The sequence below is a fragment of the Ahaetulla prasina genome, chromosome 3 (assembly GCF_028640845.1).
Source record: "Ahaetulla prasina isolate Xishuangbanna chromosome 3, ASM2864084v1, whole genome shotgun sequence".
Classification (NCBI taxonomy): Eukaryota; Metazoa; Chordata; class Lepidosauria; order Squamata; family Colubridae; genus Ahaetulla; species Ahaetulla prasina.
The window spans coordinates 53,173,876-53,201,384 of record NC_080541.1 but is presented as its reverse complement, the minus strand read 5'-3'; the positions used below and the strand labels follow the sequence as shown (position 1 = coordinate 53,201,384).

The window sequence follows — 27,509 nt, the reverse complement described above, 5'->3', positions numbered from 1 at the left end:
ATATTTTGGGAGTGGCTGTTATTCCAGAAGCCTTAAGACACAGAAAATGCCCATGTTCTCCTTTACTTGTGGAGCAAAATTACAATTGAATATTTATTGCAAAGGCATGATAGCAACATTTGTTGAAAGTAGAGTAGTATAGACCATGTAATATCCCAAGAATCATGGATTTCAATTTTTAAAGCAAATGTCTAAATGGTGTGTCAATAATCATTTCGTGAAGCAACATTTCTACCAAACTTTACAAAATGTGTACACTTGCTTTTTTCTTCTTCTTTGTCTTGATATTGTTAGACTTTATCCTACAAGGTAGGAATTTTTATCACACATTTGAATTATACATGTAATGGAAGCTATCTATTTATAAGAGGCATAACTTCTTCGTGTTCTATCTAAAATTATTGAGGTATGTTATCATTTCTACTTGAAATTTACTTATCTGGTGAGAATATCTGCTCTACTGAAACTTTTAAAAGTCCTAAACTAAAAGCTTTAATTAAAACTAAAAATGGCAGCCTTCCAAGTTTTGCAATTTTTTTTTGATTTTAATGTATATTTTTGAAAAAATGGTTATTGGGAGAGTTTGGGAGATTCTTTTGGCAATTGTTCATTTTATGGTCATCACATTCACAAAAAAGTTAAACTGTTCTGGGGCTATCAAGTACATGGCTTTTGATATAACAGGTTCACAGGTTCCTGTCCTGGAAAACATACAATCTAAAATTTATTATAGGAGAAAGCATAACGTCAAAATAAATTGTAATAAATTGTAATATACCGTTTTTTCTTCCTGCTGTTTATATAACATTGTTTCACAGCTGCCAATTTAATTGAATTGGACAAAATATTTCAATTCTTTCTTAAAACAAAGCCCAAACAACAATCTTATTGTTGTGTTGTAAATTGTCATATATTGTATTATATATAATATAATTATATGTAATATAATTATATAATGCAACTTCTAGGGGGATAATTCTAGAGAAGTCTCCCTACATTACATACCCAAACTTTATTTTTCATTTATTTATCATCTTTTATTTCATTTTCAAACATTTCTATATCATTTAACAAGCTGTCCATCTAAAGACAATGTTCAACCTATAAATATATTTTCTATAATTAAAAATAAAACAAATTAGTAATACAAATATTAATATATATAAAACAAGCCAGCAGCCAAAAATATTGGAATAGTGCATCACAAATCAGAATGAGTTCAGTCTTCACCTAAAGTGAAATAAAGTTCACACATATCTTATGCTTCTATAGACACACCCAGATTTTTGGTGTTGTGGGAAGAATCATCTTGAAAATCCTCATATTTTGGGAGTGGTTGTTATTCCAGAAGCCTTAAGACACAGAAAATGCCCATGTTCTCCTTTACTTGTGGAGCAAAATTACAATTGAATATTTATTGCAAAGGCATGATAGCAACATTTGTTGAAAGTAGAGTAGTATAGACCATGTAATATCCCAAGAATCATGGATTTCAATTTTTAAAGCAAATGTCTAAATGGTGTGTCAATAATCATTTCATGAAGCAACATTTCTACCAAACTTTACAAAATGTGTACACTTGCTTTTTTTTCTTCTTTGTCTTGATATTGTTAGACTTTATCCTACAAGGTAGGAATTTTTATCACACATTTGAATTATACATGTAATGGAAGCTATCTATTTATAAGAGGCATAACTTCTTCGTGTTCTATCTAAAATTATTGAGGTATGTTATCATTTCTACTTGAAATTTACTTATCTGGTGAGAATATCTGCTCTACTGAAACTTTTAAAAGTCCTAAACTAAAAGCTTTAATTAAAACTAAAAATGGCAGCCTTCCAAGTTTTGCAATTTTTTTTTGCATGTGTATGAGAGAGAGAGAGAGAAACTAGCCTGCTGCTGATGCTTTTGTGGTTTTGATTTTAAAATAAAATCAAACTTCATTTTATCAATTTGAAGTTTTTTAATCATATTTGTTGAAACTAAAAGTGGGATACTCGTGATGCTCTGAATGTTATGGAACCAACCTCAACCAACATTGCCAAAAGTTAGAGGTGTGTGGAGGTAAACTTAAATATGGGTTATTTGGCAAAAAAAAAAAGTGAGAGATATGCTAATTTAAACTGAAGGAACTCAGGAATTCAAAGCAAAAGCAGAGTTGCATTGTGAGGAAAGAGATATACATGAAACCATTTTCTGCATTATGATTTTGTGCAGTAGGATATTTTTTTTTCTTCTCCAGGTATTTCAACTACTTAAGGATGTACACATCAGAGTTAATTAGACCATTATGCTTATTTCATCCTTATTTTGTTTCTTTTCCAGGTGTCTCTGGATTTCAGCATCGGTTCTTTTCATGTTGAGGTAACAACCACTTCAATTCATTTGCTAGTAATGTGTACAGTATAAATCTAATTGAGACTTGCTATAAAAATACTATTTATTGTAAATCAATATGCAAGACTCAGCCTTCCTTACTGCTTGAGCTTTTGATAGCCACAGGGAAAGCATTCCGAGTATATGATCTTATTTTCACACATGTTCCTCCTCTGCCTCTCAGGAGTCACCAGTCTTCCCAGTGACCCACTGCTCTGTGTCTTGAGATAGCATGGCCCTCTGATTAAATTCTCACATTAACAGAGAAGCCATTCTGGTGATATTTCTTTCCCAGTTTACAGTTTCCTAGGATTAGACCATTCCACTTAAAATGTCTGGTTATCTGGAAATATTCTGTGAAGTTAAAAGAGTAGCAAAGAGCTTCTTGTTAAGGAAAAAGCAACAGATAATAACAGCAGCTAGCCTATTCTACTTTGGATTTTAAATGTATTATTACATACCTATGATGTCTTTTAGTTAGTCCAATAATATTGGTGTGTTCTTTATTCAAGGTAAAAGAATGGAATGAAAAAGGAATGGAGAGATGGAAATCCCATCGGAGGCAGAAACGAGAATGGATTAAATTTGCTGCTGCCTGTAGGGAAGGAGAAGATAATTCAAAAAGGAACCCAATTGCAAGAGTAAGTTCCAAGCATTTTTATAGATAAAATTCAAATAGTTGCAAAAAGGTAAGCAAACAAAAGCAACATATTGACTAAGGGAATTTCCAGACCAGGTTTTTATTATGCAATTATTTTGTCTCATCAATGCAGTTTTATGCAGAGCTCAAGTATTTTCCATAGGTAAGTTTGCTGTTTTCCCTACTAATTTTACTATACTGTCTTCTCTTTCTGTGCTTTTCCCCACAAAAATGGTGGGAAAGGTGAAATACACAATCATTTTTCTTTTGAAATACTAGAAATGTGTACATAAAAAGATTCTGCATATGGCCCTAGCTAAAAATTGAGCTACATTTTTCACTTGCATTCTGTCAAATTAAAGTTACAGGTTTCTCAAATATTTGGTCTGGTTTTATATGCCATGTTAAGTAGGAGAACCCTGCTTGTTTTATGCCAGATGAATATATTAATGTATGGGAGGAATATTAAAGAATTATTAATATCTGGTTTTATGAATTATTTTTCTTGTCTCCCTTTCCAATCATTACATGAATAAACTGAATTTTACTGCACTGTTTATAGACTGCAATTTTCATAGAAATGGCATAGATCTTGCTGGCATATAACTTTTTTACTAGATTTTAAAGTCAATACCAAATTGGTAATGTTAGCTGGACTCAGCAATGTATATATATCATTATAATAATTAAGTGATGCTAAATCATACCATTTCTCCTGCTTTTCATTTACTAAGTTTTCACATAAAAACTGAAATCTGCAAAATCTCTAATTCAATGAGGAACAACCATTTAAAACTACCTTAACAAACATTTCCCTCCCAACAGTTCCACAATAAGAAATGATTACAATAGGTTGCCACTAAACTCCCACCTTGGTCCCTTTAAGACTTGTGGACTTCAATTCCCAGAGTTCCTCAGCCAGCTTTGCTGGCTAAGGGACTCTGGGAGTTGAAGTCCACAAGTCTTAAAGGGACCAAGGTGGGAGACCCCTGATCTAACACATACATTCCACCTCAGTCTATCAGCTGAGAAATTCTTAATGCTTATACTTGGGGATTCTTCCAAGTCTAAAAACCGGAAAAGATGTTTTGGATTTTCCTGCCCAAAGGCCAGGGATATAGAACAAAATTTGTTACAATCCTAAGTACAAGGTGCTAAATATGGAACTATGTAGTTTTGCATATGGGGAAGGCTTTCATTTCTATTTAGAACTAATTAAAACAAATGCATAATTATAAAAAGGAGTTGAGAAAAGGGACATATTACAAAAACAAGTGGACCCAATAATCACACATAAGAATTCCAGATAAAATCAATGCACTCAGCCTAATTATTCTATTTATTTTGTGGCTTGATTAAGGAGGACTTCAGCACATGTTCATCACGAAGAAGAAAGTGGGAGAGAAATGAACTGGGCTTCCAGCTTGAAGTTTCATAGGCAGGGCCTTATTCTTATGCTCCTTTCTTTCCTTTGTGATCTTTCCTTAGCTTTACAGAACTGAAGGATGAGTAAAAACCAGAAAACTGTTACTTTGCTCTATCAAGGACAATGCTAATTTTTTGTTGACCTGGGTCAACCAAGCAAATCAGAAACTATTTAAATTAAAGCCACCTCCTAATGAACCTCATCTATCTAGGCCTCTCAAAATGGTGTCAGTTATCAGATGCCTTAAGGATTTTACTGAGCCATACCAGAACTAGAAGTTTATCACATTATTTAAGGTTAAAACAAATTAAAGACTGCAATATTTTTGGTTTTGTTTTCTAAAACAGATCCGATCAGATTGTGAAAAAACGCAGCCAATTATATATAAAATAAGTGGAGTAGGAATTGATCAACATCCTGTGGGAGTATTTGTCATCAACCAGAAGACTGGTGAAATTAATATAACAAAAATAGTAGATCGAGAAGAAACTCCAATGTTTGTGGTAAGTAATATTTGCAAAACAGATCTTCTTTACCTGTTATAGTTTATGATTACAGTATCTAAATAATGGTGACTCACTTCTGTATAAAAGGTTATTTCCTGAGACCACTTGATATTTTAAGCTTGTTTAAGACTCCAAAAATATGTCTTTGCAGCAGCTGTAACAACTTCTAAATTTTCCTTTTCATGGAAAGGTTAGCCTTTTTAATGGGATTTCAGTTTTAGAATAAGAATTCGAGCTATACATCTTTCTAGAATGTTGTTGGTTTTTAATATAAAATTGGGGTGCTTTTGTTGGATAGTTGGTATAAATCTTTTTTATTTTTCGTTCTCTTGCTTTTACTCTTATATGAGTTACTATGGTTATATTTATCACCATTAGCCATCTGGAATATGAGAAAAGTCAGAGATCATTTTGTAATTAGGTCGAAGATGACCTAATTCTTGCAATATGGGATGAAGTTTCTTTAGCTCACTGTTGAAAACGTTTTGACTACTTTGTAGACCTTTTGAATAAAGCTTTTTATCTTTTTTTAATGTCTTAATTCAGATTCACTGTCACGCTATAAATGTTATGACTGGAAAATCAGTAGAAACACCTCTTGATCTTCGTGTTCGGGTTCTGGATATAAATGACAATCCACCAATATTTACACAACACATGTTCTCAGGGTCAATAATAGAAAGCAGTATGGAGAGTAAGTACTTTCTAAATAAATGCACTCCGCCCAGAATAGTGGCCAATATGTATGGTTACATGTATCATTTTGTCAGCGGTATGATTTCTTATTTCTGAAAAACGTGCATATGAATGCAGCAGCATCTGTCTTGGAAGTAAGGACTTCATTAATTTAATGACACTTGGGAAGAAGCACAGGATTGTGCCATAGGTCCCATTTTTGTCACTAGAAAAATTGTTTGGGGTTTAATTCTCCCATATTGAACACATTGGCATTTGTGTCACTACTCATAAAAGTTTCACTTCGAAAACTGAAAAATCAAGTTTTTCTTTTTTCATCTAAAAAAGAATTTATCATTCTCTTGATGATAAATAAATAATAGAGTACAATTTCAAGATATGCTATCTTGGTCAGTGAATAAATAATAGTTCATTTTGTAACAGTAAGTCACATTTTTCCACTGTGATGAATACATGAGCCGTGTGATCTTTTTATGGTTCCCTGGCTTATTCTTGATCCCATCTGATATATTTTTCAATTCTTTGATTAATCTACAGTGGAGTATACAAGTAGTCCTTGACTTATGACCATAATTGAATCCAAAATTTATGTTGCTAAGTGAGACATTTGTTAAGTGAGTTTTGTCTCATTTTACAACTTTTCTTGCACAGTTGTTAAGTGAATAATTGCAGTTGTTAAGTTAATAACCCAGTTGTTAAGTGAATCTGGCTTCCACATTGACTTGTCAGAAGGTCGCAAAAGGTGTTCACATAATATGGGGACACTGAAACTGTCATAAATATGAATCAGTTGCCAAGCATCCAAATTTTGCTCATGAGGTTACTGCAATAGTCATAAGGGTGAAAAATAGTCATAAGTCACTTTTTTCAGTGACATTGTAACTTCGAAAGTCACTAAAAGAACTGTTGTAAGTTAAGCACTAGCTGTATAGTCAGTGTTCTACAGTCCACCAAAAACATCTAGGGCCTAAGAAGGCCTCACCTGCTATGACATCTGTCACCAGCAAATTGAGATAATGTCAACATATCTGAAGCTTTTGCTCCCTTTTGTCTTTTCCTCCCTTCCAGATACATTTGTAATGAAAATAACTGCTACAGATGCTGATGAGCCAAATAATTTAAATTCCAAAATTGCCTACAAGATTGAAAGCCAGACTCCTTCAGGCCCATTATTGTTTATCTTGAACACAGAGAATGGAGAACTTCACATTGCAAAAGCTCTTGATAGAGAGGTAAAAACAACACAGAAAAGCCTTTTACAGAAAAATATTGTTGGGAAAACAGAATATTCTGTGGCCGGGATGTTGATGGAAGTGGCATGGGGTGGTGGATGGATGAATATGTTTCATTGGCGCCTCAGTATTATTTATTGTTTTCTTTAGTGTTCTGCATTTTTGTTCTATTCACTACCCAAAGTTTATTCTGATGGCTAGGCAGCTATGTAAGTTTGTTAAATAAATGAATACTTTCAAAAATACTTAAATGAATACTTTCAAAATATGTTAAAAATGAAATCATAAAATCAAAGTAAATATTCATTCAAAATAAACAAATACTTATGTTGAAAATAAGGGAGATTTCTGGAAACTCAATAACAGCCTCAAGGAAACTATATGTCATGAAAATGACTAAGAAAAAGACAGAAGTTTTTCAACTTCTCAATGATCTTCAGGACCACTGATCAGGGTATCTTTCTGGACCAACTCCACAGATTGGGTGGCACTGTATTGTACTGATCCAGCTAGTTTTAGTTAGCATTGAAAGAGCTGCAGCCCTTGGCCTCCAATCTGTGGATTCCCCTGGGACTTGGTACTCTTTCCACTCCTGTTTAACATGTACATGAAGCCACTGAGCAAAGTCATCCATAGCTTTGTGATGAGATATCATCAATAGGTATGTTCAGATCTAGCAAACTAAGTGATATTGTTGATTTCCTTTCCTGGTGTTGGGAGACAGTGGGCATTTGTAAGGGGAACTATCCAGAAGCTATAGCTGGTGTAAAATGCAGCAGTGTGGACAATTATATGAGCTCCTCGATCAGTATTTGTTACACCTTTGCTCCACTAACTATATTGGTTGCTGATTTGTTTCTGGATTCAGTTCAAAGTTTTAAACTTTAAACCTCTACATGGTATAAACCAGGTTATTTAAGAGGCCACCTCTCCTTCCATCCCATCAGATCTGGCAGGAGAGACATGATACAGGTCCTGTGTACGAAGGAATATCATCTGACAGAACCCTTTTCTGTCACAGCATCCATCTTTTAGAAAATCATTCCCTTGAAATTACACCAGTCCCAGTCCTGCTGGCCCCTCAGAAGGCCTTTAAAACAGATTTTATCATTATGCTTGGGGAATTTGATGAGGGCATGGGGCCTTTAGAATAGAATAGAATAGAATTTTATTGGCCAAGTGTGATTGGACACACAAGGAATTTGTCTTGGTGCATATGCTCTCAGTGTACATAAAAGAAAAGATACGTTCATCAAGGTACAACATTTACAACACAATTTATTATTCCACTAGTAATTGTATGCATTGCATTTCCCACATATTATGATTTATGGTTTTAATTTGTTTTAATATTTTTTATTTTAATTTTTTTTTACTTAACTGTGTGAGCCACCCAGCATCATATATGTGAGATGACTAACCATATAAACAAGCAAAATGGGGGAGACTCTGATTATTTCTAACATGGTAATCCAGTGCTTCCTAATTTAGTAGTAAATCTTATTAGTGCACTGCATTTAATCCAAACAAGTATTTCAATGAAAGACCAAAGAAGAAGATATACATGTACACTATAAATGGAATATACATATTCCAAAATATAAAATAAAATCCATATTTTATAAAATTAAAAACCTCTGGATCAGACCAATGTTCTTTATTATTTATGTCATTTTTAAAGCATTTGTCACATTATTCCCTCTTCTGTTTCTTCTCCTTCATATTTTCTTTAGGAACAAAGTCAATATACTCTGGTTGTCAAAGCCTCAGACAGAAATGGAGGGCCAGATGGAATATCATCAGAATGTCTGTGTCAGGTTAAAGTTCAGGATGTGAATGATAATTTTCCTACTCTTTCACAAAGCTCGGTAAGCTTACTGATAGCTAATATGATCCATCATTATTTCCTTTTCATTCACAATTTTACCATTGTTCTTCCATACTCACTCACTACAGTGGATGATTAGTGGAAATCAATAGATCAATTTCCAGAAAAGGAGTAGTTTTAGATTCATTGGATCCAAAAGCCTGGTCCCCCATATCTTTCTTACGCAATATTCCGTTTTCAGTCTCTCCCTCAGCTGATGACAACACCTTTCTATTCATTACTTCCTAATCACTTTCAGGACCATTATGGATCCTAACTCCTTCCCTAAGCAAAAGAAGGAGATGTTGTGATTGAATTATCAGTAATCATCAAGACAGAAATTATTTCTACATTCTCTGGGGATCAGAAATAAAATAAGGGGTGGACTTTCATGCCTTTGGAAGTCCAGGAAGGAACAGATACGTATTTGGTCCACAGTTATTCTTTTCTTTCCAAAGGAAAGAGAATAACTTAAGATCTTGATTCAAGATCTTAAAATTTTCCTAAGGCTAAAAAATGTAATAATGCAATATTGGCTAAGATTTCAGAATCAAACCAGGTAAACCAAACAACTTCTTAGACCAAAGCCTGTGGCTTAAAATTTTAGGACTTCTTCATGCATTAACAATGGTTTTTAAAAAAACCAACAACAAATCAGTGTTAATGGCATGAAATATTTTTTTAAAGAATCATAAATTATATAAAATATGATCTGACCGCTAAAACAGATAGGATTGACTACATCTCGTTGGTGAAGCAACACTCAGTGAAAATCTATGTTCATTGCTGTGTAACCATGTGTGAAATAATCTTCAGATGAAAAAATACATAGGACAAGTAGCATAATCATGAGTATACCTAGGCCAACAATACTATTTCCACCTCACCATGTAATAAATGAACTGTTTCACTAAAATAAATTACCCAAATAACACAAAACTTACAACTGAAGGTAGATTCCTCTCCCTGACATTTCAGTTGCTTATTAATAATGACATATTACTCTTAAAAACTGAAAGGCATCCAAAAACATAGTTTATTTCTCCAAATATTGAAGTGGTATAGTCCATAGAGAGTTTTAGCAACTCATTTGTTGTTGTACGAACCAGATATGAATTACAATGTAGCTTGGGAAGTTTTGTTGTCATCATGAGTGATAATACAGCTACTGCCCAATAAAAGCGAAGAGAAAATTGAAGAGAGAAAATTACTGTGCTCTACCAGCTAGTATGTTGGAAATAAAAAAGTGAGCAGGTAGAAGCATTATAGTAAACTAAGGATGATCTTTGAGTTCATTGCACTTATTCACTCTCTTCTCTGGAATGCACATGCCACGAATGAGGTCATGCTACTAACTCTGTTTTGAGTCTACAGTATAGACTTCTACAGTGAGTAACCCTTCACGTATAAAGTTCCATCCAATGTAGGCAACATTCTATCCAATGTAGACAGCATTATCTGTAAATGTTGCAGTAGCAAGGTGAGGCTCTGTAGCCTGACCCAGCATTAAGCTCATATGTTTAAGTGTATGCTTGAATAGGGTCAAGCTGTTCTCAAGATTTAAAAACATTTAAAAAGTCTTCACCTCTCCAGACTAAAAAACACTTTCCCCATGTTTATCCACAATTTTTGTGTATTATTCAATAAGTAAGCATGAGGTACCACCAGCTTTAATATAATAATTTATAATATAATGGAAGTGGATAATTACTATTTGTAGCATTTGAAATCACAGTGACAGTATTATGCCAAATTTCTTTCAAACTGATGGGAATCTAATACATGTCAGCTGTGATATTCTTTCTCTTCTAGTTTTCAGTATCAATTCTAGAAAATTCACTGAGTCAGGAGCTGCTAAGGATACAGGTATTTGATGCAGATCAAGAATTTACAGATAACTGGTTTGCGGAATTTTTCTTTATATCTGGAAATGAAAACCACAATTTTGAGATCACAATAGACAGAACAACTAATGAAGGTATCCTGAGTGTTGTAAAGGTATGGATTTCAAATTTTTATTTTATTATTTTTGAGACTTACATTTTGATTCTGAGTATGAGATAATCAAACATCTCCCCTGGCATTTTTTTTATAATAGCAGTGCCCAGAAGAATATCTGGATAAGGATTATTTCATTTGTAAATGGAAAATTATCTAGTTTACTTCTGCAATATTTCCCAAACTATGTCATTGTATGCCTTTGGTCAGTGGTGGGATTCAAGTAATTTAACAACCAGTTCTCTGCCCTAATGATTTCTTCCAACAACCAGTTTGCCAAACTGCTCAGAAAGTTAACAACCGGTTCTCCCAAAGTGGTGTGAACTGGCTGAATCCCACCACTGCCTTTGGCTATGAATCAAAGCCAGCTCAATTGGTTGTTAAATCTTCTTTATGTGATACAAGTAGTGACTTATCAAGGGAAGGGCAGGGCAGGGCAGGGCAGGGCAGGGAAGGGCAGAGGTAGTGGAGGTCTGCCTTGGTTGCAGTCAATTTGTGGAGTGGGGGGGACTATTGAAGATGAGGAGAAGCCTAGCAGCAGGGAGGGAGTTGGGCCACTGCACCCAGCACAACAATCAGCTGTTTGGAAGTTGGCAACTAAACACCACAATGAAAGAGGGAGGTGTTAAAAATGATCAAGTTCTCTGCTGTAATCAAAATCTGACTTTATTTACATATTAAATTCTGTAAATATATACACATCACATCATTTAAGCTACTAATGTCCTAAACTCATGTTGATTTGTTTTTTAAAATGGCTTAAGGCAATTCTTCTCAGATTGAGGAAATAAATAAAACAACATATATAATTATCACTAATTTAACTTGTCCATCTGAAAATAATAGTAGCTTCATATTCCTAATGGAGTTCATTTGTTTCTTGGTGGCATTTGATTTCATTAGCATCATTCTTTTTAACATTCAGTAGAATCTCCAATTTGACTTTATTTGTATTTAGAAGTTTTTGAATGGCTGGCTCTATTTTAGAAATGATTTCTTTCTATTCTTGGATGATCTGTCATTCTATACAATGTTCTATATGTCTGAATATACTATTAAGAGACAAGTGAATTTCTTGGTGCATTCATATATACGCACACACAAATACACATAATTCAAATGTAAAATTCATGTATGCCATTTCTTTATTTTAGGAAATTGATTATGAACAATTTTCAACCATAAACATTAATATTGGTGTGCGAAATGTTGCCCCTTTCCACTCTTCTGTGGCTTCTCTTTATCAACCTACTGGAATCCCAATTGTGGTGCAGATAACTAATGTAATTGAAGGACCAGCATTTAGTCCATCTACAATGACCATCACTGCATCTGAGAGCTTAACAAGCGAAAGTATACTCACTTACACTGTTGCGACATTCCAAGCCATTGATCAAGATACTGGAAAAATTGCCACAAATATTCGGTAAGATAGCCTTTGGCCTGAAACTTATGTATTCAGCTAGATAAAATTGGGTGGGATAACTAACTGCTTACCAATTACTAATTCTCTACTTCAATTTTGTCTTCCCTCAATGAATTAAAATTTTATATGGTTTTGGTTTAAATATACTGTATATATTTAGAACTTCTATTTCTCAAATCCCCAAAACTGGATATTCAACATAAATCAACCTCAAGTATTATATCTGACTCAAGATTCTAAGCTAAATTGTGCCTGACTAGTGTGGTGCTCAATGTCTCATGGCAAAATTCAGCCCTTAAATCCAGAATTGATATTCAGCCTTTACAAGGGTTGCAGACAATTTGAGACTTTCTGAAAAAAAAACATACGTTAAAATATTCTGCATTTCTGAAAATTGCTTACAATAGTGCAGTGTGAAATACTTCAGTGTAATTATTAGCTGGTACTTTGACAGGAGGGAAAATAAGAAATACATTTTATTTTTTTAAAAAAATAGCTAGCACCCTCAGAAATTATTACAACTACAACTGTCAGAATTCTTTTTTTCATGTAATGAGTCAATCAAAGTGAACAGTGTGCTTTAGCAAAAGTTTAGTGTCTGTCACTATTTTAACATTTATAATTCATTCTAAGCATTTCCATTGTCCAAAACACAGGTATGAGATAGGCCGTGATCCTGCTGCCTGGTTTCAAATCAATCCTCAAACTGCTGTCATCACTTTTAAGAAAACTATTGATCGAGAATCAATTTATGTAGTCAATGGGGTATACACAGCAGAGGTACTTGCTATTACCAGAGGTAAGAACATGAATTTTGTTTTAATACTCATTATTGCTCATAAGCAGTACACAGTTAGAAATATGGAATTATTATTCTAAATAATTTCCCTAGCTGTTTTAACTAAGTGGGAAAGTGCTCTATGTAATTTTTAAATAAAAGAAAGTAAATACTTCCCTAAACATCTGGAACAAAGATTTTGCTGGTTGTTTTAAACCACTATAGCAATGTTTATCAACCGTGGCAACTTTAAGGTGTGTGGACTTCAAACTCCCAGAATTCCCCAGCCAGCTGGGAAACTGCTTTGCTAAGCTGCACAGGAATGCAAACCAAATTTTCTACGGTACTGAGAACCACCATTTCTGCCCAAACTTTTTAATCTTGTCTTTGCTATATATTTAGAGATCTGACAAACTCTGGATACTATATGCTTTTAGTGTTATTCTTAGATGTTATAAGTGAACTGATAAATTTTTCAATTAGCCTTCATTTTGGAAGTTGCATTTAAAATTATACATGCCATCCAGCTATTAAAAACTGCCCCTTTTCTTCCTATCATTTTCTTATCTGCTTAAATTAACTTTTCCAGATGATCCTTTATGCACTGAGTTTATTGCATGTGTGCAACATACATTGTTGTGTGATGACATCTATTTGATTTTATTTTCCTTCATGGGTATTATTTATTGCAGGCAGCCCTTACACAACAGCCACTGGCACTATTATGCTTACTATTCAAGATGTCAATGATAACTGTCCTATTCTGACTGAGGAGATCAGAAGAGTATGTATGGACAATCCAAATGTGGTGATCACAGCTAACGATCCAGATGATTCTCCATATGGGCCACCCTTTACGTTTAGCATTATCGCTCAGCCTCAAGACAGCTGGTGGGATATCAAAACAGTAAATGGTGAGCGAATGAAATTACGCATTCAGAGTTTTTCCATGCTCTTCTTCCCCACTTAACCCTCCCTTTATATCTGTTCTTGCTGGGGCGTGTCTAACATTCTTTTCACATGTGGAATACTATACATGCAACCCATGGTTGCACACAAGCATCTATTGGTGGTGGCCTGGGCTTTTTAAAGAAGTCTTGAAGTCAAATGTTCATTTCAGACAACTGCATTACACTCCCCCACCACCACCCTTTCTTCTTTCTGAATTTTTTGTCAAACTATATTTTCTCCACTCATTATAGGCAATGAGCTAATAAATAGAATAGAATAGAATAGAATAGAATAGAATAGAATAGAATAGAATAGAATAGAATAGAATAGAATAGAATTTTATTGGCCAAGTGTGATTGGACACACAAGGAATTTGTCTTGGTGCATATGCTCTCAGTGTAAATAGGAGCATACAAGGAAAACCAAAGTAATGCAATAGCTCTGGGGATATTTCGATTGATACATTTTATTGCTTTGAATTATTGATCCATCTGACCTTCGAGGGTTAATCCGTCAGCTGTATATGAATCCCAGCACTACTGGGGCAGTGGCATCAATTTCTCCTAGCCTCAGTTATTTTTAAAGAAGATGGAAACAGGGTCAGCAGTATGAAAATGAGGAGGAGGACAAACAAAATATTTTTTATCAAATAGCAATAGGCTTATATACTGCTTCGTAGTGCTAAAAGAGTGTAGGAAACAAAAGTAATGCAATCCATTACTATTTTCATTATAAGGTTATGATAATGGAATCTTGCAAGCCAGAATGTGCTTCCCCTTGCCCTCCCTTTATCTTGTCTAAGATGCTTGCTTAAATTACAGTTCTGACCCGGACTTCTTTTATCTGACCATTGTCTTCTTAGCTTCCTGTTCCTCAAGATTATTCCTTCTGTCTGTTGCAAATAAAAAACTGAGGTCTTGCTTTGGAAAAGGCTGCACGCAATGGTTTCACATAATGTAATTCGTAGTCAATGTAAATACCCCTTTCTAAGTCAAAATAATTAAACAATTCATGAAATAATTGCTAGGAAGTCTCCGTTTCTCCCTCTCATAGTTACCTTTGACTAATTCATGAGTGCAATGCTGAGTATTTTCTTTTCTTCCCCATCCAAAATCACTTCTTTCAATTGAAAAGTATTTCTGATACAGCAACATAGCTGCAGGAGATACCTGCACCAGTGTGTGTGTGCATGTATGCCTGTGCAGCTGTTTGCTGAATTTTATTTTCTGAAGACTTCTCAGCCCAAGCAGTAGAGTTCCGAAATGTGTAATTTCAGAAAATTATTTCAGAATTTGGGGGAAAATATACATTTTCACTTTCCTCCCAGCAGCTCCTAGAGATCTTCAAGTTTAGAAGAGTATGAGTAGAGTGCTATGTGACAATATGTCAGGTTCAATTCAGAAAAGATACCTTAATTTTGGTAAAATGGAAAGCATAAGAAAGAAATTAAAGTCAAGTCTGCCTTGATTTTATTATACATAAGTTTAAGTAGAGTGGGGCTTTGAGTGAGTTTTAAGATTCTGTTACAATACCTTAACCACATTAAGGTACATTCCAAGACTTCTAGCAATTCCTGCTGCTTGACTTTACCCACCTTGCAGGACTGACAAGGGGAGAAGAGGAAGGCAAAAATGTATAAAGTTGAAGGCCATCACTGTGATCAGTCCAGATACAAACTGATACACAGAAAGTTCTCGACATATGGCTCTTGGTTTAATAATGGTTCAAAGCTATAACAGCTTTGGGCAAAATGACTTATGATCCGTACTCACATTTCTAATTGTTACAACACCCTTGCAGTCACGTGATTGGAATTCAGGCACTTAACAACCAGCTTGTATTTACAAGCAGTTGCAGTTTCCTGCAATTATGTAATTATGATTTATGACCTTTTCTGCTAATTTCTGGCAAAAAATTCCTATTGGAGAAGTTGGGATTCACTTACTGATTGTGTAAATTGTTATAAAACTAAGTCTGACTCAAGTTACCACCATAATGATTTTCTGGTCTCAATTTTGGTTGTAAATCAAGAATTACCTGTACAGACACACATACACACACATAAACACACATACACATACATATATATTATGCCTATCCCACTGAAGAAGTTTTGTTCCTTGAATTTTCATAGTCAAATTCACAATAATTATTTAGGAGAATGAACTTTAATTATAGAGAATTCAAAGCAGAGTTCTTAATATAGTCCCTTCCCTTATTTCTCCCTTCAGGTACTTCTGCAGCTCTGTTCACTAACAACATAGAATTCATAATTTATGAGGTCCAAGTCAGAGTGACCGACAACAGTGGCAAAAGCTGTCAAAGGCCACTTGTAATTCCTCTGCAAGCCTGTCATTGTGATCAAAATGGAATGTGTGTCAAAATGGCTACCAAAAGAGTCAAAGTTATAATTATTGGTGGTGGTGGAGCTGGTGGAGGAGCAGGTGGTGGAGGAGCAGGTGGTGGAGGAGCAGGTGGAGGAGGAGCGGGTGGTGGAGGTGCAGGTGGTGGAGGAATGGGTGGTGGAGGAGCAGGTGGCGGAGGAGCAGGTGGTGGAGGAATGGATGGATGGGGAACAGGTGGTGGAGCAACAGGTGGTGGGGGAACAGGCAGTGGAGGAGCAGGTGGTGGAGGAGCAGGTGGCTGGGGAACAGGTGGAGGTGGTACTGATGGTGGTGGTGGTGGTGGTGGTACAGGTGGCACAGGTGGCGAATATGTACATGATGGCACTAGTGGACATGTGATTGACGTAGGAGGAGCAAGGCAAAATTCTGGAGATACATCTCTTAGCGCAGCTGCCATTGGCCTGATGATTCTTGGAGGATTAATATTTGTGTGTAAGTATTCCATAAGGAGAGAATTATTCCTTTTTTTAAAAATGTCTTTCCTATATAATATGATTTTTGACTTCTTCTATAAAACTTTTTGCTGCAATATGTAATGTTTCTATAAAATGCACCTTTTGATTCCCATTAATTGGGGATGAATGATCGAAAACAATTCTGTATGCATCCTCAAACTTGGCCTTAGAGGTTGACTGGTAAGGTACACTGACAATACTAGAATGTTGCTGTGAACCTGGTTTCAATGTCTCGATGCAAGAAGAAAAAAACTCAGTTAAAAAGTGTTCTGCTCATGATGTCCATCTTGAGATGCATCATCTGCTGAATGCAAATGCACATGCTGCTATTTTTGGTTTTCAAAAATCTTCACTATTATCCTGAAAAATGTTTGCTCATTTATTTAAGAATGTGATTGTGATTTTCAAAGAAAAAATTGTCTATTAAACTACCAAAAAAACCACATTAAATAATGAAAATTATCAGTAAAAAGGACCTTAAAAACTCTAGATAACAGATATAAAATGATTAATACATGGCACTGAAGGAATTAAAATTTAGGAAGTATATGTCTAGCACCGAAAATCAGTAATGTAGATGCCAGGTGTGTCTGTCCAGAAAAAGGTTTCCAAAGTGTGGGGGGAGGGGCAGCTAACTGTGCCCAAACATCCACTCAACACACTTCAACCTGTAAAGGTACCTGGAGCAAGAGCCTCCAGAAATGATTATATGGCTTTTGTAGACATTGTAGATGAGAAATAGACTGCTCCCATGTTATTGTGTGCTTCTATTTATATACAGGTCAAATATTTAGTCAACTGATGAAAAGTACATAACTTTTTGTTTCATTTTGGTTTATCAGTGGTACCAATTCTGATGTCACAGAGTGATTGTTTTGGTTATCTGGGATCCAGATCTGCTGGTGGAGTAGGAGCTGGATTTGAGCCTGTGCCTGAATGCACAGAAGGAGCTATCCATTCCTGGGGAATTGAAGGAGCACAGCCTGAAGACCGGGTTAGTTCTTCACTGTAACACACAAAGACATGTGCATAGTCCCACGTCTACTTGCAGATACATATTATTTCAGCATTAACCAACAGGTTCCTTCAAGATGCATTAGTCCAATCACCAAGACCAAGGGCTAGTAGCTGACTACAGAAAATCTTTACCCCTTTTTAGACTAGGGAACCTCTTTGCCACTATCCATCAGTAGTTCTCCATTTTTTCATGACCTAGGAGGTCAATCTGTACCTTGTTAGGAAAGAAAAGTGCAGGCTGCCTTTGCTTCCCATTGCTTAATCATTGACATACTCTCAGAAAGGACAAATGAATAGGTAGAAAGAGCCTAGAAGTGCTTATTAGCAGGTACCCTACTATTCCAGCCAAAGGGAAAGTTGCCCTCAAGTTCAACTGTGCTAGGAAGACAAGAGCAGGAAATCAAGAAGGCTGACACTACAAGGCTACAAGAAGGCTGACACTACTTTTATTGAGATTAGTACCGGTATAAATAACAGAATCTTGCAAATCTGATTCTGCTTCCTTCTTATAGTCTAGTGAATTAGGGAAGCATCTGACTAAGCCTCTTCTGAATGTTATCTCATTCTGGACTTAAAAATATTTAGCCCCTTCTGCCATAGGTAACATATTCTATATAACTCAGTCAATTTCATCTTTCTTATTTTTTACATCCCCAGCATGACTGTGTGACCACAACCATGTGGAGAGGAGGGAGGGGGTATATTGGCAACTCTACAATAGTGGTCTGCTGCCACCTCATTCCAGGATATTTTGTCCCAATGGTCTCCCATCCCAGTAGTAATCAGGTCCAAACACTGATTGCTTCCAAATCAAGCCAAGATCACTTAGGTGCTAATACCAAACCAGATGGATCCATTGGCAGTACTGTCACAAGGAACTACAGGAGTATAGACTCTATAACCAAACTAAGGCATACTTGCACACAAATCTGTCATGTTTCTACCAAATGCACTATTGCTTTCCATTACATTAACAGTTCCCCTAATCACAGCAAAATAATCTCTATCTTAAATGTATGTTACTTATTAAAAAGTATATTTTAATAACTTAGCTTGGTCTTTCTTTCCAGGATGTGTCAAATATCTGTGCACCAGTAACTGGTGCAAGTAAAGGGGAGTTTGCAGACTCTTCAGGTAAACAAACTAACATTTAACTGGCAGATTATGATAGTTGATGGGGATAGAAATAGCAGGAAAGTGGAGGAATCAATTTGTCCTTATTATTCTACATGTAATTCTTATCATTTGTGGAAATAGAATCTCTCTGGGCCCATGAAAATAGTTACAAAAATTGTTATACAAAAAGTATCTGACCAGTTCTAGAGAACCGGTAGTGTCAATTTTGAGTAGTTTGGAGAACTGGTAGTAAAAATTCTGACTGGCCCTGCCCCTATCTATTCTCTGCCTCCCAATTCCCAGCTGATCGGAAGGAAATGGGGATTTTTGCAATAACCTTTCCCTGGAGTGGGGTGAGAATGGAGATTTTACAGTATCCTTCTCCTGCCACACCCACCAAGCCATGCCACACCCACCAAGCCACACCCACAGAACCAGTAATAAAAGGTTTTGAAACCCACCACTGATAGGAACATAGGACTGACTGTAATATTCACAGCACATCAATAGAAATTGGGCCTCAATTGTTTTACATTCAGCTTTTCAACAATTAAAATTGATCAGCAAATTGATCACTACTGTTCTTTGACTCTATTATGTGTTATCATCAACACTATAATTATCATCATAGTCACTCTTTTATGATGGCTCTCCTCTATTTTCTGTGGCTGATTTAAATTGGTATTGACAGGTAGGAAGAAAACTTGCTTACAGGCCCCTTACATGTTGGGTGCCACAGAGCTTGACACTTCTTCTGTTCACATGAAAATCCTGGATAAGATCATTTTCCAGTTTGGTGTCACATGCCATCAATATATACTGCGTGCAGATGATGTCCAATTGCATATCTTGACCCCTGGTTAATTGAGTTAGTGAGCCAGTGTTTGGAGGCTTTAGACCTGAATGGGGGAAAACAGCCCCAGGCTTAATCCTACCAAGACTGAGTTTCTATCTCTGTTTGTGCCCCCATTGTTGACTCTAATGCTCCATGGAGTTGTAATTACCCATTTGAGATGTATGCAATTTAGCAGTCTCCTTGAACTCTCAGTTCTCAAAAAGCAGGTGGAAGCTGTGGTTAGCAAGGTCTTTTGGGGTTGTTATTGAAGACAGAGTACAATTCAAGCTGGTGGTTATCTCCTTTAGTGTTTCAAGGCATACTGAGAAACTGCCTAGGACTATCATCTTTTCCCATGTGATTAGGCCCATCAGGGTGGGCATACTGCAAGTTCCCTCGATTGAATGCTATCATCTTGCAAAATCAAGGAATTGTGCCTACTCTGTTTCAATTTCTGCCCTTTAGAATGACCCCCCTCACACACAAGTCAGTTGTTGGTTACCACCCATATGTTGTTCAATAAATTACTGAAGAGCTAGTTATTTTCCCAGGCCTTGAAGACAGGTGATTGTATTGTCCTTTTATTTTGTTTTGAATAATAAATAAATAATCATCATCATTATCAGATATCTACACAACTAAATATGGTGATGGAGGAATGGTGAGTTCAGGAATTGAAGAAACAACAGGACTTGGAGCAACAAAAGGCTATGGAACTGGACTTGGTTATGGGACAACCACGGGCTATGGGCTAACGGGACGGAAAGATACATTTGGAGGAATAAAAGAATACCGAGAAAGTAGTGTGAATATGGCCTTCCTAGACAGCTACTTCTCTGAGGTAAACCAATTTATACTGTACCTAGAAAACTATAGAGCAGTGATAGCTAACCTTTTTGCCATTGCATGCCAGAAGGTTTGGAGCGGGGGGGTCGCGCATGTGTGTGCCCACACCTATAATTCTATGTTCCCCACCCCCACGCATGCGCACGTGACACCTGCCCCCCCGCTCCCCCCCGCTCCTGGCACGCAATGGCCTGGTAGGCCTGTTTTTTTCTCTCACCTGGGTCCAGAGCCTTTCCAGGAGTCTGGGGAGAGTGAAAATGGCCTTCCCCACCCCACCTCACCCCCAGAGGTCCTCCAGAGGCCAGAAATGGCCTTTTTGCCAACTCCCAGTGGGACCGGAAGTTGGCAAACTGGCCATTTTTGACCTCCAGAGGACCTCCAGGGCGGTAGGGAGGGCCGTTTTCACCCTCCCCAGACTCTTAGAGAGGCCCTGGAGATGGGGCACAGCAAAAAACGGGCCTTCCAATCCCACCAGAAGTTGGCAAACAAGCCATTGGGGAAAGTCCTAGAGATTCCTAGAGAGGCTCTGGAGCCAGGTGAGAGAGAAAAACGGGCCTTCCCCACCACCCCTCAAGGCCCTCCGGAGGCACGAAACAGCCTGTTTCCCTACTTCTAGTGGGCCCAGAAGGCCCGAAAAGGAGCTAAGCTCACGTGCCCACTGATATGGCTACGTGTGCTGCCTGTGGCATGCATGCCATAGGTTCGCCATCATGGCTATAGAGAATGGTAGTAAGTTATTATTAGGAATATTTGCTTAGTGTTATGTTCAGATTTATGAACACAAGCCTAAGCTATATTATGCCAAGTAATGGTAGTGGTGCAAAGTGCTCATAACTTGCAATATTCGATATTCCTTGGTGCAAAATTTGGACTGGCTTTCCACAGTATGAAGTAAAATGCAAATTATCCATGTTATGAAATGAGACTGTACAAATGAGACTTTGGGTTCAGTTTGAAACAACTGATATAGCTGAAATCCAAGTTAATCACCCTACTTTTAGTACTTACTTTTTTAGAGAACATTTTGATATTCTTTCTCCTCTTAATGATAAACAGTGCTAATTCTGTCTTGCTTATTTATTTTTAGAAAGCATTTGCCTATGCTGATGAAGATGAAGGCAGACCTGCAAATGACTGTCTCCTAATATATGATCATGAGGGCATAGGCAGTCCTGTTGGTTCCATTGGCTGTTGCAGTTTTATTGGGGATGATCTGGATGAGTCCTATTTGGATACACTGGGTCCTAAATTTAAGACCCTGGCGGAGATCTGCTTGGGAAGAGAGATTGAGCACTTCCCAGGTCTCAATATGCCTCTGCCCAATCCTGATATTGAGGTAAATCTGCCACCACCTGGAACCACGATTGTTGTTAACACATCTTCATCTATGCCTCAACCTACTGCTGTTGGTGGTACCACGGTTGTTACAGAAAATACTTACACCACCACTTCCAATGTACAACCTCAAAGGCCAATGCCTGATCCTATGCTCCATGGTAATGTAGTTGTAACAGAAACATATACTTCAGGCTCAACAATGAAACCTCCTACACTTAATGTTGATCCTCTGAGTGAATCAAATGTTGTGGTCAGAGAAAGAGTGCTGGCTCCTGCCCCAGTCACTGATTTGCATGGCATGATAGATATTCCCGATCTACCAGGTGGGTCAAATGTTGTGGTCACAGAAAGAGTAATTGCTCCTAATTCAAGGTTACCAGCTTCTTTGAGCATTCCTAATTTGACAGAAGGGTCAAATGTAATTGTGACCGAAAGAGTGATTCGACCTGCTGCTAGTGTACATGGCAACATGACTCTCCCTTCTGACATATCAAGTGCCCGTAATGTAGTTGTAACCGAAAGAGTTCTGTCTGGAACAGGAGCGAGTGGTGGCCCTGGGAATCTAAGTAGTGGTCCTAATTCATTGTTGACTTCTGATAATCTTCTTAGTCAGACAATTGGAACAGCTTCTCCTGGTTCAACTCGAAGAAGGGTAACAAAATACAGCACTATACAGTATTCTAATTAGTAAAGATCATTTGTGACTACGTGTTTTCTCTCCCCCTTTTTATTTTTTAGATATGCTGCTAAATAATGTTTTTATTATTTATAGATAGCAAATTAAAAATCAGAAAAATGATTCTTGTCTGAAACAGAATCTCCTAACATTATTTAGTTATAAAACAAAATATAAGGGCACTGCCAACATAAGAAAATTCTGATATATTGCCTTTGGAAACATGATAGTGTACATAATGGAGAAATCACTAACAGAGCCTTTTGTATATATTTGCTGTTGAGCAATATTTGGACCAATATATCACTCCTCTTTATTATCATATTTATCACTCCTCTTATTAACACCATGGTAAGGAAATGCAACTGTGCACAAAGTGATTTATAGGAACTGTTAAATTCTGGAATTCCTTACTGTATTTTAAAGCAATTGCATAGAAACTGTTCCAAATAATGATCTGATAAATTCAGCAGTTTAGTTTCATCTTAAAGCAGTTAGTCAACATAAGCAAAAAGATAAAAAAGTGTCAACAGAAAAAAATGGCATATATTAATGCTGTATCTGTGAACAAGACTATGAATTACAATCAGTATAACAGTCCTTAAGAATGACAGTATTCTGCTGTAACAATAGAAATGTATAGAATGTTAACAGATTTAGGCAGCATATCATGTATTATGAAAGTATTTGTGAGTGGACAAATACTCATTTGTGCTTTATTTTAAATTTAAATTTCAAACATATAGCAAAAAAATAACAGCAACAACCACCTTCCTCTGATTTTATACAGAGATAAAATTGCTATATGTGATTTAAACAGAAACTTGAATACCAAAATATTCTTCTCCCAAGAAAATAGAGAAACAAGGTCTCTACATATTTAAATCCCAAATGCTGAGCTATTAAAATAAAGTATAGGCTTCATTAGACAGAATCCAAAAAGCTATTTTAGACTTAGAATTGACAGAAAAGTGGTAGAAATTTAGATCTATTCATTTTTCAATAGCAAATCACAATACACTATTGCTAGTCATTCTGTCCATTGATATAGGATTCTGAAAATTTTAAAAAAAAATGTTGATTCCATTCTCAAATAAAAGACTTCAGATGACTTCCCATCAGTTTTTAACAATTTAATTCTAAAAAAACCCTGATCTTTCAGGGCAATAGTTCATAACCATGTTTGGCATGAAAAAATAACACAATTCTTTAGAACCTGACCTTCATTATTTAGTTATGTACCATATGTAAACTAAAAGTAGCTCCAATATAGAGAATACACTCCAATGTAAATACAGTTATTAGACGCAAGAAATGCCACCAGATTATAGTAAACTATCCCCTTTACCTTTTATGTACACCAGGGGTGTCAAACTGGCAGCCCACAAGCCAAATGAGTCCCACGCAGGCCACGCCCACCCCAGCTCTGTGAAGGGGGAAAAAAATCACAAAACATCATGTGATGGCAATGTGACGCTGCGAGTTTGACACCCATGATGTACACTGTTAGTTTTGGTATAGAATTCTATAGTAACGTAAGAATATGGGTTTTTATCTCTGCTCCTGGTGTTTAATTTTCTTCCCAATTTAACAAGCATGTTGACCAGCCCAAAGATACTAAGATGTAAATACAAGAGTAATTTCTAATACATCTAGCAACTTGATCTAGTATCCACAGTTGATTTTTTTTTTGCAGAAAGCTTCCCCTCAGCTCTTTTTTCTACAGACAAAAATATGGCATTGTACCTTTAATTTGTCTTTATATCTTTTTTAAAATCTGCCCAAAGCAACCTGAAACCTTGCAAAATATTCGAATTGTGCATATGTATACTTTGTTTTCCAAATAATCCTGGAAATCATAGTTTCAAATATGAGATATCTTTCACTTTCTTCCCCTAATTACTAACCTAATTATGTCTTGTAATCATTTAATGAGACATTAACCATTATGTAATTATTTAATGCCACACCTATTTTCTTACATGCGGAAATCAGCCCAGTCGCAATTGTATTTTTGCATAGTTGAAGTATGAAGAGTTTTATACCTGTAGAAAATGAACACCCATCTTTTAATTAAAATCTCTGTTTTATTCCTGAGCTCAGGCAGCATGCATGACGCTTCCAGGTGTGTAGAAAAGGGACAGAGCTGGTGTTGCCATGCTGTAATGCTGTTTATGTTGTTTGAACCACCCCCTTGCTGCCCCCTCGAAACATTGCTGCTTGAGTTTGATTTGGTTATAGCAGAGGACTTCAACTCCCAGTATTCTGTGCTGTGCTGGCTGGAGAATTCAGGGAGTTGAAGTCCACAAGTCTTAAAGCTGCCAAGTTTGAAGACTTCTGGGTTATAGTAATACAGGGTAAAATCAAAGCTGTTAAGTAGTCACTTGAATTCCTCTGTTAAAGGAAATGCTATTTAACTGTCCCCATGACAATATGTTAAACAATCTGAAGCAGGGGTCTCCAACCTTGGTCCCTTTAAGACTTGTGGACTTCAACTCCCAGAGTCCCTCAGCCAGCAAAGCTTAAAGTCTTAAAGGGACCAAGGTTGGAGACCCCTGATCTGAAGAACTGTTGCAACCCTGCGGGCTAAAAAAAGGAAAGAAAAGAAAATTGTATTATTTGACCTTATAAGCTGAAACCCACGTCAAATGTTTCTCCACAGGAGGAATCACAAAGTCTTGTTGATAAATGGCGTTCTACATATATATTCCATGTTTACATTTTATAAAAGGCATCAACATAAGCCGTAAAGAAGTTGTACTTCTTACAACATGCCTAATAATGAGCTAAAATATTAGGACATAATATTACAAAGCTGTATTTGCAGTCATTTTTTTAAATTATTTTTATTCTTCTGAAAGCAAATTTTTTATCCGAATACATGTTGTAGGATGCAAGTAACTCCAATTAAAACATTTTTTTAATCAACATCCTTCTAGGAAATAATTTTCTTTAACTGCACTGGCTCTCTTTACAAATTTAATGTTGAAAAAAATGTAGGCTTTTTTTGTTTTCCAACCAGAAACAAGTCTATCATTCAAGTCAGGATGTCTAAATCCTTTCTAAATATAAGCTCCCATTGCTGGTTTGGGGTGGGATTGCTTTTCAGAAAGAATGTTTTCTCTAGGAATGAAATGTCATACCTGTGGGATTACAATAAATTGGCACACAAGCTGAAATTTGAAGCTGTAACATAATATTAATAAAATGTCTGGACAAATTTCTTTTTACTCTTTTAATGTTTATTTACTACTGAACATGATGTAGAATTCCTTAAGCTGAAATCTGAAGGACATAAGAGACAACAAGGTTGCTTTTACAGTACTCACTCTTCATACCGACCATTTGACAGGTCCGGTCTAGTTAAATGGCATTTTTTAAAAAAACAAGACCTTCTTGTTTTTCTATTAAAAGATCCTAATTCCTTTGCTTTTTTTCAAAATAGTGTTGCATAAATATTTCTTAAGCGAAACTAACAATACAATCCATTGGAAAATCTTCTAAACTAGATTACAATTGCAAGCATGTCCTCTCTGAAGGAACATAGGTCATCTAGAACAGGGGTCTCCAACTTTAAGCTGGAGGACTTCAACTCCCAGAATTCCCCAGCCAGCTTTGCTTTGCTGGCTGAGGGATTCTGGGAGTTGAAGTCCTCCAGGCTTAAAGTTACCAAGGTTGGAGACCCCTGATCTAGAAGGAAGCATCTGCCATCAATCTTCAGCAGTAATGAATACAGAAAACTGGTAAGAATTTCAATGTGAAATATCAAGTTTTTATCTCATAAGCCCGCTTATAAAAAGCAAAGTGATTCAATCCTAAACGTCAAATAATGGCCTCTTTCTTTTTAAATATAACTCTCAATCTTTGCTTCAATGACACCGCACCATAGCTGCTGGGTAGGGTGCGGCTCTTTATGTGACTCAAAACTGAGCTAAGCCGACAACATTTCAGAATCCTTCTTATACAGTAAAAGCCAGATGAAACCCTCCATAAATGTTCTAGGTATCCAGCATTGGTTCAGTCACTCCGCAAAATAAAAGCAGATATCTCAGATGTTCAAAGACCTGCAACAACATCTAATTGCCAATCTGTTCAGCTTCCATAGATAGAATGGAATGGGTGCTCTCTTACTTCCTCTTGCACCACAATCTTATGTATGTATTCTGTATGTGAGAAAGTTGGGATCCCATTCCCATCCCACTTTCTTTCACTACTTGACTGTGACAGTTGCCAATAGGTATGGTATACACAATCCAATATATATTATAGATATAGAGAATAGATGGCACAGTAGTTAGTGTGCAGTACTACAGGTTACTTCAGCTGACTGCTAGCTGCAGTTCAGCAGTTCAAATCTCACCAGGCTCAAGGTTGACTCAGCCTTCCATCCTTCCAAGGTGGGTAAAATCAGGAGCCAGATTGTTGAGCAATATGCTGACTCTGTAAACCGCTTAGAGAGGGCTGTAAAAGCACTATGAAGCGGTATATAAGTTGAAGTGCTATTGCTATTGTCCCTAAGATGCAAGCCATAATTTTCCAGAGTATTTTAAAATGCTATGTATACTGTCTGGAGCAGGGGTCTCCAACATTGGCAACTTTAAGACTTGTGGACTTCAACTCCCAGAACACCTCAGCCAGCAAAGTTGGCTGAGGAATTCTGGAAGTTGAAGTCCACAAGTGTTAAAGTTGTCAAGGTTGGAGACCCCTGGTCTGGAGCACATTAGAGGAAGGACAGGATATAAGCATGATAATAATTTAATGGATTTGGAAAATATGCATTGTGACATTCATTTCTATGAAACCAAAGAGATGATCTCCAACACAGAGAACCAGGATCTTCTGGGGTATGAATAGCAGAGCTTTATTGTACTTCATTGTGTATACTTTTAGTAGGGGTCCTCTGGGCAGAAGAAGATACACCAAA

The 27,509-nt window shown here is 36.5% G+C and overlaps 1 protein-coding gene across 2 annotated transcripts in view; it reads left to right on the top strand.

Annotated features, from left to right (window-relative positions):
• The window catches only part of LOC131195527 (desmoglein-1-like), a 38,333-nt gene extending 12,520 nt beyond the window's left edge, over window positions 1-25,813 (top strand). For both annotated transcript variants that reach the window (XM_058177500.1, XM_058177501.1), the window contains exons 2-16: window positions 2,327-2,365; window positions 2,890-3,018; window positions 4,791-4,946; window positions 5,496-5,643; window positions 6,714-6,877; window positions 8,611-8,745; window positions 10,557-10,742; window positions 11,897-12,168; window positions 12,825-12,967; window positions 13,639-13,860; window positions 16,129-16,734; window positions 17,600-17,751; window positions 18,845-18,908; window positions 20,352-20,566; window positions 21,659-25,813. In XM_058177500.1, the coding sequence (XP_058033483.1) occupies window positions 2,327-2,365; window positions 2,890-3,018; window positions 4,791-4,946; window positions 5,496-5,643; window positions 6,714-6,877; window positions 8,611-8,745; window positions 10,557-10,742; window positions 11,897-12,168; window positions 12,825-12,967; window positions 13,639-13,860; window positions 16,129-16,734; window positions 17,600-17,751; window positions 18,845-18,908; window positions 20,352-20,566; window positions 21,659-22,597 (3,570 nt within the window). In that variant the 3' untranslated portion in view covers window positions 22,598-25,813. The remainder of the gene's footprint in view (window positions 1-2,326; window positions 2,366-2,889; window positions 3,019-4,790; window positions 4,947-5,495; window positions 5,644-6,713; window positions 6,878-8,610; window positions 8,746-10,556; window positions 10,743-11,896; window positions 12,169-12,824; window positions 12,968-13,638; window positions 13,861-16,128; window positions 16,735-17,599; window positions 17,752-18,844; window positions 18,909-20,351; window positions 20,567-21,658) is intronic.
• The last annotated feature ends 1,696 nt before the right edge of the window (window positions 25,814-27,509 follow it).